This window comes from Bidens hawaiensis, unplaced genomic scaffold, assembly GCF_021521415.1.
Source record: "Bidens hawaiensis isolate Kalapana, Puna unplaced genomic scaffold, B.hawaiensis_p1.1 tig00035577_1, whole genome shotgun sequence".
In the NCBI taxonomy this organism is placed as follows: Eukaryota; Viridiplantae; Streptophyta; class Magnoliopsida; order Asterales; family Asteraceae; genus Bidens; species Bidens hawaiensis.
Window position 1 is genome coordinate 73,794 of NW_027505380.1, and position 10,593 is coordinate 84,386.

At 36.0% G+C, this 10,593-nt stretch overlaps 1 protein-coding gene across 1 annotated transcript; it reads left to right on the plus strand.

Moving 5' to 3' along the window:
• Nucleotides 1-5,790: 5,790 nt before the first annotated feature.
• On the plus strand, nucleotides 5,791-6,740 carry LOC143612830 (uncharacterized; the record flags this gene model as incomplete). The annotated part of the gene is made up of 3 exons (XM_077086717.1): nucleotides 5,791-6,004; nucleotides 6,056-6,250; nucleotides 6,367-6,740. Coding segments are annotated over exons 1-3 (783 nt in total), but the record flags the coding sequence as incomplete, so codon positions are not given.
• Between the last annotated feature and the right edge of the window lie 3,853 nt (nucleotides 6,741-10,593).

A 10,593-nucleotide genomic window follows, 5' to 3' on the forward strand; every position in this document is an offset into this window, starting at 1 on the left:
TGTTGCTTTGATTACACTAGTAAAGGTTTTAGAACATTTAAATCTACCACATTGTTAGTATGAGACTCAAACCCCATTACAAGTACACTACTATATACACATCTTAATATTATTAGTGTAGAAAAAAGAACCTTAGATTGAGCTCAATATTAATACACCGTAATATATGTTCTAATAACTAGGCTAGAAACCTTTTGATACAAACTTAACTACTTTTATATGTCGTTAAAATACCCTTTGCTATTAACAATGTCCCTACGATGGAATCAGAGGCTTTTTGTCAAAGAAATAAAAAGGATGTTAAAACTTTCAAGAATAAAATAAAAGCATATAAATTAGAAAATGATGATTAGCCTTAATATAATGAACCTTAAAAGTTAAAAGTTTGGTTTATGATAAGAGCCCATGAGAGGGTGGTGGGGAACATAGCACGTGACGGTAGGAATATGAACAAGTGCAGCTTCCTTCCATTCCTCCTCCGTGTATCTTAGTCCGCACACTTCCTGACAACCCTCATTTTCTGTCTTTCTTATATTCACATTACAAACAAATTTATTTTCTCAATTATTTTTTCCTCTTATCATTGCTCACCTAATTTTGTTGTACTTAATTATGTAAGTTAAAAATACATTCTTCGTCCCAAGATAAAAAAAATACCAAGTTTAAGTAATTTAATATGGTAGATCAGTTAGCTTTACTTCACGATGTAAGGATAAGACGCCTTTCTATTTCTATGTGGGTAGAATTCTTATATGCAGTCATCAAAACCGTATCTTGGAGATGATAATTTTTGGTTCATCACGGGGTTCAATAAGGAGACACATTGAGAGTTGAGACCGCTTATTTTCGCCCTTTTTTTTACATCCACTTTTGCATCATATTAGAGACAATTGCATCCTTTTTTGAAGACCTCTAATGACGACTTGCTTCCATACCTATTAAGAATGATGGTTTGGGTTTATTCGGTTGTAGAGACTTCATCATGCGCTTTTGTGGCATCAAGGGCCCAATCGTGGATGCTTCAGGACCACATCATACGTGGTATTGATTTTGATTTATTTTTTGGCTTGTCTTCTTGATATGATACAAAGCTTCGAATTCGTCGGTTTTGCTAACAGGATACCCCCCCCCCCCCACACACAGAAAAATAAAAAAGGCAAACAAGCATTGACGAGGGCTCTTTTTAGTAAAAGCGTCCACGCTAAAAACACACTTTGAGATGTTATGCATACAAAAAAAATCGTTTTTAGCGTCTACAACACCTCATGCTCAAGATTTTCTACTTGTTATCACTGTAGATGTGTAACATATGTCGTCGATAGAGTATCACACCATCTTTAAGTATCATCTCATGATTTTTCTATTTTCGGTTGATGAGACATGCCTTGTTTTTCATAAGGCGTGACTCCTTTGGGAAGCACACAAAATACTGTAGAGAGCTCATGGTGGTTCATGTACTGACATGATTTGGTTAGGGACGTGCTCTTTGACATATTCAGGTACACTGGAATTTTTGTTAAGAAACAAGCACTAGTGAATTTCTTTAATGACACATTGGATGGAATGTCAACTCTTAGACCGGCTGACATTTTGGTCTTTTGATGGATAGGAGGAAAACACATACGTAGATCTGACAGGGGTCTCCCCTTTTGTGGGTTTGGGTAGTATTGTTTCTACAACGGGTGGTTAGTCTGCTTTAAAAGCGACTTCATGCTAAGTGACATGCCTTGACAATCAAAACGTGTTTATACCCATCGTATCTGATATATTTGGTTTCCTAGCGCATGAGTCATGTATAGTTATGATGTAAACCAACAGTCTATGAATGTTATTTTTATACAACTTAGTTTTGTTGTCTAAAATGAACTAGCATCAGAACTTGTTGCTCGTTTGCTTTTTGTATCAATGTAAATACTACCTTTTAATAAATGCATATATATTATATTGAGACCTTTCCAATTTCATTACTATAACATATAAAAGGTTAATAAATATAACATAAAATTAAAAACTTCTTTAAAAAAATAATATAGAGCAGAAAGTGTAATATTTGTGATATCACAAGATCTTCCTATTTTAAGACGCATTTAATGATTTAAGGATAAGAGTACAAAGAAAAAAAGAATTGCTCCATAGTCCATACTCTCTTGCATAATCCAAATATATCACAAAGTCATACGAATCAAAAGATTGCATATGACTGGTGATTCATATCAAAATTGAGTGTTGTTGTCAGCGTCACCAGTCCTGAAACGATCATATTATAACAACTCTCAAACCAAGACAAGTAGACGTCCATATCATTTTTGTTATACAATGATACATATTACCATAGAAATCACACAATGATAGACAACTATATCAGTTTATACTACATCTTATTTCTTTAAGCTTACAAATATGTTTATCAATAGACAACTATATCAGAGTTGTACCTTCGAAACAAACATATCAGGAGAAACTACGGATAGTTGGATGATAATAACTGAACATGTACCAAAATCTCAAAATATTATAACATGGACACAACGTGAACAGAAAGAAATTATGTAGAGGTAAGGTACCAAAAAACCAAACACCCTTAAGTACCACCCACAGGTCACAGAGAATCCTCTTATAAGCCACCCGCGGGACACATGGATCACCCGCATATCACGAGTGCACATCCTCAAAAGTCATCCGCAGGGCAGGACATCTGTCCGCCTAAACAATCGGAAGATAGTACCCGCGGGACAGCTGTCACCACTCAAGTACTCTCTAGAAGGAGGTTCATGATTCTTACTTGGGGAATATGTGACATACTAACCAATGAACAAAGGACCCCTGGCCAGGTTGTTATAACCGTGCACATGGCCAGGGCGCGATCCATCCTATCAGCTGGTGACACGTGTCCAGGTTGTTATACTCATGCACATGAGACGTATAGCCTAACCTATCACAAGAGGACACGTGTCCAGGCGGTTACCAAAGATCTTCTAGAAGAGGACAGTTGCCCCAACCATCTTCCATCATCCTTCGGCTATAAATATCTTGTCAAACGGTATGAGGTATTCATTCACTCACCTATATTCTGACTACACTTAGTCTTTATACTTCAGTACTTTCTCCATTACGAACGTTACTGATTCTCACGCCGGAGGGTGTTTACAGGAAGACGCCCCCTCTTGTCCTTCCTGTAACGAGACTCACGGTGTCTGTTTTGCAGGTTCTAGTCACTGGACTTCGGGAAGTCTTACTCATATCGTGTTGGTAGTTACCGTACTATACCCTGTGGACTCATTGGATTCAGAACCCATACCCGGGGATTGGATCTGTGTTTCTTCAAATCCCCTATGGCATAGTAACTCATAATAATGAATGAACGATACAGAGAAACGTCTACAGCCATATGAACTCTTCTCGTATTGAACAAGACATTCGGCACTCTCTACCAACTCTCATTTATTAATTTTTTTAGTCATTCATTCACTAATTAAACAGTAACTCTCATTTGGAGGGCTGATTACAAGAAAATATCACTACACTTTACCCGTCACCACCACCAATTATGATTTATGTTTTTTTTCTTCTTTTAGTTGGGTGTAAATTAAAAAAAACTTAGTTTTATATTTATTTTAAAAATATCATGAACTAGTATTCCTCCCGGCGCGTTGCGCCGGGCAGGTTGGTAAAACCCGAGCGGTGGTAAAACCCAAGCATTGATACGGTAAGTCGACGGGAATTCGGTCGGTTTCGGTGGCGTGCGTTATAGTATCGAAATTAAGACAAAAAATAAAAACAAAAATATTATAAAACTTGGGGTGAACCAATGGCGTGTCGTCGTTCGGAAAAACTCAATTGTTGGTAAATCCCGACGGTTATCGATCCCGGTCGTTGGGGCGGTTGAGTCTACGCGAATTTAGTCGGTTTTCATCATATCCGTTACGGTAACGGAACTAAAAAACAAAAATAGCATTCGGTCAATTTTGTTATGTACTATAAATAAAACAAAACTTTGTGATTTCCATTGCGTTTGACACGATACCGTAACTAAAACAAAATAATGAAAAAAAGAACAAAAACAAAATTCACATTCGGTAGGTTTTCGTTACATTCATTGCGGGCCGAAACTAAAAAACAAAAGAAATCCTACCAATAGGTGCCGCAAAGTGGCCCAACAGAGCACTTGCGGCACCAAAGTTCATTTTTATATATATTAGTAATTACACACATGATCAATCACAAAACACACCACATACAAGACCTATTTACTTTGTAACATGTTACACAAATCGCACATTGTTTGGTTCTAGTTTACATGAGGGATACTATGCTATAAGGAATGTCTAACCTCAAATGTTATTAATGTGTTTTGGCAATGGTTGTTGACGAGATGATAACACTAGAGTTAAGTATGCTCGAGTGAGAGCAATCCATTGATAAGTGAACTCGTGGGTAGTATCCATCTAGGGAACCAAAAACAAATTTGTGAGTTTCTCGTAGCCAAACAAGCAATATTGGTGATACGAAGAGTTAGTATAAATGGTATCAGAGCTACTCATGTATGATTATATTTACATTGGTGGAGCAAATCTCATCGGGAACGATGAACACAAAAGAGGGTGATTATAACACCTTGTGCAAATTTCACACCATCATGTTTTATCCACATGGGACATCTAGTAAGGAATGCTCGTATCATTTATCACAACATGTTTTCGACGCAATGCTTGTGGATGAAAGGAGAACTATTTGGTTAACTGTGTTCGAGTGTGAGCAATCTATGGACGAGTGAGCTTTGGGTAAATTTATATTCAAGCAAAATAATAATAATAATAAGGAAAATTGGATTTTCAATTGGTCGATAATAATCACGACTTTAAAAATAGTTGTCACTAGTCCCAACTTTCAAACTATTTGTTTACATTGGATATATGTTAAAGAAAATTTAACGACATTAAGTTTTTTTCCAAATTTCAAATTGATGTTTTATAGCTTTTGATGGGAATGCGAATACGAATCGATTGATGTTAAACTTAACTCGAAACGACGATTCAAACAACTTGATTTTTGTTAATTAAAAGTTTGAACACCGAAATTGAAGCATCCTTAGTCGTTTCGACCACTGCTTGGAGGTAAGTTTTACATCAATCGACTCGTATCTCAATTCCGATCAAAAGCCCAAAAATATCATTTTGAAATTTAGAAAAAACTTAACGTCGTTAAGTTTCTTTTAATGGAGGTTTAATAAAAACAAATATTGTGAAAGTTGGGACCAGTGACAGCTATTTTCAAAGTTGAGATTATTATCGACCAACTGCACTAAGTTGGAATTATTAAATCCAATTTGCCTAATACTAATAATAAATAAATAGTATTGCGATCATGTTATAAACAATATTGACAATATTTGTGTTAAAAGAGGTAATATATTACAAACTCAATAAACGAACTCTTAACCAACGTTTTAAAGTTTAAAATCTAAGTTATTTTATTGAATACAAGCCAATTAGGCTGAGGGTAGTGGGGGTGAGCGGGGGGCGCAGCCGCCTACGTGGCTCGTGAACGCCGCTACACCCCTCAGGTGGTTGGGGGCGCGGTGGTCCGCCGTGGTTGGGACCGCCGGAGAAGATAGCCGTTGTAGACTTGGTTGACTGGTCAACCTATCCGTTGGCCAGTCAAATATATATATATTTATTTATTTTATTTTATTTATTTATTTTACCTATAAATACAAATCCACACTTTCTATAAAAACTAAAACCACACATTCTCTCTACCAAAACTTCTCTTTTATCTCCATATTTATAAATGGCATCGTCGTCATTGTCATCGTCTCCGTCTTCCTATTCTACCGAAGAAGACGAACTCATTTGTCAAGCGGTTCAAACGATAATAAGCTTTATGAGAGATCAAAATTGCCCCCGAGCCCCATTGTTCCAGCAACCGCGTATTCGTGGTCGAAAGACCGCTAACGAAACTTTGATACGTCACTATTTTTGTCCCAATTCCACATATGGTGAGGGTAGTTTTAGAACCCGTTTTTGAGTGACTAGACGATTATTCATGCGTCTAGCAAATGACCTGTCGGAGCACTTTGAGTATTTTCAACAAAGGGATGACGCTAGAGGTAAGCACGGGTTCACGGCTACTCTAAAAATTACCGCCGCTCTTCGGCAACTAGCGTATGGTGTTGGATCGGACATGTTGGACGAGTATCTACAAATGGCTAAAAAGACCGGATGCGATGCGCTTAACCACTTTTGTAGAGGTATATATTTTTTACATAACTTATATCGCTATACAGGCGGAGATATTTTTTTACGTTTGTTTATATATTTTTTTAAATCTTTACATAAATTATATAATTTTAATAATTATATTTAGGGGTCATATCGCTATACAAGCGGAGATATTTACGTAGACCAACAATGTATGATATCCAACGCATATACGAGGTGCACGGTGAAAAGCATGGTTTCCCCCGGATGCTCGGTAGCCTTGATTGTATGCATGTTGGTTGGGCTATGTGTCCCACTGCTTGGCGAGGTCAATTCTATCGAGGTGATCACCCCGGCCCTACTAATGTACTTGAGGCGGTGGCGTCACAGGATCTTTGGTTTTGGCATGCGTTCTTTGGGGTTGCCAGGTCTAATAACGACCTCAATGTTATCGATCAGTCACCAATAATCGATGACCTTATCGACGGAGTTGAACTCCCTCAAGATTTTTGTTGCAAATGTAGAACATTTCAAGTACGGGTACTACCTCGTTGATGGTATTTACAACGAATGGGGGATACTTGTTCAAGCTTACGCGTCTCCAGTTTCTGACAAATGAAAGTACTTCACGAAGAAACAAGAATCGGCAAGGAAAGACATTGAAAGGGCGTTTGGAGTCCCAAAGAAAAAATGGGCAATGTTGGCGAATCCAATAAGATTTTGGACATGGGAGAAGATAACGAAAGTTGTCATCACGTGTATAATCCTACATAACATGATACTAGAAGACGAGGGTCAAGTTATTTGTCAAAACTACCAAGGTGATATTCCAAGACAAGAATCGACGATCACCAATGAACAACGACTCGACAACATAAATATCATCAAGAGTGGTGAGTTACACGGCAACATTCAGCATGAGTTGGTCGAGCATTTGTGGGATAGAAGACCCGATAATCTTGTATTAGACTAGTATCAACGTATTGTTTTATATTATTATTAATGTAATGTTTTATATTATTATTTAATGTATTATTTAAAATAATTAAATAAATAAAAAATTGGATCAAACCCCTGATCACCTGGACCACTACACCCTTTGCCTCTGGGGCTTGGTTGAGGGGCTTGATCCATAGCCATGTCATCGCCTACGTAGCGCAAATATATTTGATCACTTGAGGCTCAACCAAACCCCATTGCCCTTAACCTTACATGTTTCAATGTAACTTTCTCGTAAATCAATGTATGTGGGTAATCTTTTTAATTCATATAAATTGCATCTTATGATTTAAAAGTGTATTGATTTCAGATTCTCTACATTTGTATATATTAAAAAACCGAATATGCAATTGGTTTAACTCTATATGGGATTGAGGAAGCATTATTGACAGGGTTGTTTGTCACTACTCACTCATGCTAATATATGGCAAGACATGAGTTCTACTTTCTTAAGGGTTGTTAACATTAAGTGATAAGTATACATAAAACATTTATTTTGTGTATCACTACAAAAATAAAAAAACTCATGTTTTGATTGTAAGAGCAATGAAAATGGGTTGTGTGAAACAGGGGGATGAAACACACTCTTTCTGTCACGTCTGCGCCACATGAGCTTTCACATACTCATTTCACATGCACATTTTTCACTGGAAATACCCTGTGTGAAACATGGTATGTGAAACCTCAATTATTTTATTATTATTTTTTTAATCTTTTGTTTTTAAATATTAACTAATAAAAATTTAATTGATTAATAAAAATTACAATACATTCAAAGACTAATAAACATAAATAAAACATTACAATAAAAGTTACATAAATAAACTACCGATTGCTTGAACGAACGTGAATATATTCGATCAAGTCCGCCGTTAATGCGTCATGAATCTCTCAGCTTCGAATTTCTTGACATAGGCGCATCCTCATTTGGGTTATGTTGACAAATCGCTAACCCGTTGTCTTCTAAAATCCTCATTTGCGCAGCCGCTCGGTCACAGTTCAAACGTTCACGTCGGGTTTCGTGTCGTATTGACGAACCTGCCTCTTCTTGTTGTTGTTGCCACCACTCATAACACCCCGATGCGAAAGCACGAAACATAAAAGCGTTGTTTTCTTCGCTCGAAGACGAAGAGGAAGAAGATGGTGATGACATTTTTAAAAAAATAATAGGGAATTTTTATAGATTATAGAGAGAAAAAGAGTAGTTTTATGTGCTTGTTTTATAAAATAAGAAGGTATTTATAGATAAAAAAGGAAATGGAAAAGGTTTTTTTTTTATTTAATAGCCAACGGCTATTTTTTTAAAATATTAATTGCAAATGGGGCCCACATCTTTCTCTTCACCAACGTTATACTTTTGGTGGAGGGTGGATCGCGTCCCCTTCACGGAGGAAGGGGGTGGTGTTTCACGGGATCACGGCGTCAAATGGAGTCTCACGGGCCGTGAGACCCATTTCCATTGCTCTAAAAGGTTTCACAAATAAATAAAATGTTATAATCCGTGTAAAAGTTATATTGGTTCATTGAGACCCGTGGCCGGTTTTTTTTTACTATAAAATTGTTTATTAATTATAAATAATCCTTTTTTAAATAATTTGGATTTTAATTTTAGTATATCCATATTTTATAGGATTTTCATATAAAATATTTGGTGAGATTAATTCTTAATATATTGAGATGTTATAACTTGTTTAAGGGTTATCTGGGTGGTTAGATTCATACCCGTGAGTACGTGTCAAATGCATGAGAAACATCATTTTACAAATAAAACAATTTCGTGGCTTAAAAGAACATATGAAGTAACCAAAGAGCTTTTAATGGTTTCGTTTATATATATTTAAGATGCAAAATATTTACACGTCAAAGTGTACTAATTTGTGAATTTTTTTTAAAAAGGGAGTTAGAATCTGATATTAATCACTTGGATGCCTGTAAAGAAAAATGTTCAAAAGGGGTTGTTTCCGCCATTTCTAATGGTGGTTAAGTCGTAACAATATATACATATTCCGAATCAAACCTTCAGATTCTGCAAATGATTAGTTGCACGAGAATGCTTTGCTAAAATTTGAGGAAAATGAAGTGAGGACATATAGTGTTAAAATGTTTTAACATAATTTGAGATTCAAATTAAGGTGTTGGCTTATTAGTTAGACTTGCAACTTTTAATTTAACTTGTAGGTTATGGGTCTTAACCTTGCAAGCTCCTTATTTCTTATAATACACAAACTTTGTATTTTCGTTAAAAAAATAATATCCAAAAGTTTGAATAAAGTCGCGTCATTGCCACATCAAATGCCACATCATCGAAAATAAACAGAGTTAACGATCCATTCAATTGTGATTGTTGGTGGTAACAAAATTGAAATTTGAGATTGCCCCTAGTTAGATTCATCATCATCATCACCATCATCATCATCGTACTCAGTATATATAACTAATAGCAAAGATATGGTAGGGTCTGAGTAGGGTAAGATGTAGACAGCCTTACCTCTACCCCACAGGGATAGAGAGGCTGCTTCCGGTGAGACCTCGAACTCGATAGTAGTTTTGTATAAAGCCTTGGAAATAAGGCACATAACACTTAGTCGTCGGGACACCGGCTGATTGTTGCATGTACCCTTGTCTTTCGGCTATCAACGCCACCACGCGATGCCTGATTAACCTTCCGCCACTTTTAACGTTATTTTCACGAGATTAGCAACGTCAAAATTAGTGCAATTTCACTTTTGTCCACCCGAGGGTTCACACATATATAGATTATATGCGTGCACCGCAAGCTGGGCGTTGCCTCTAGTTAGATTGAAATTAGGAATTTATATTGACCAACTTTGATTAGGGTAAAAAGATTACACTGCCAAATTTAATTGACAAATTTGACATATGTTAAGTGGAAAGGGTGTAATGTATAAGGTTTTTAACATAACGAATAATGTCCGTCCACTTTTAAGCAAAGGACAAATGATGAAAAAAGGTATGAACATAAAGGACGGAAAATGTTATTTACTCTATTATTAAAAAATAGATAAATAAAAACTATATGATTTCCGAATAGGCCATTAGTCTCCTCTTCTCAAGACAATTATTTTAAAAACTTTAACCGAAAAATTTGATGATCATCCATTCCAAAGAAATGTTACGATTGATTAAAAAATAAGGATTAAACATGTAACAGGGGAGAAACAAAATCATAATCTCATTTTATAAAGACCATCCTATTATTATTTCTATACAATATGTAGTTAATCATTATAGGTATATTAATTTTAAATAATTCAAACTATCGGATTTTAGTCACTTTAGGTTTCAACTAACAAAATGGTTGATAACGGTTCCATCTCTTATAATTTTTTCTACCAACGAACCCTGACTAGCGAAACCTAATATCGTTAATTTT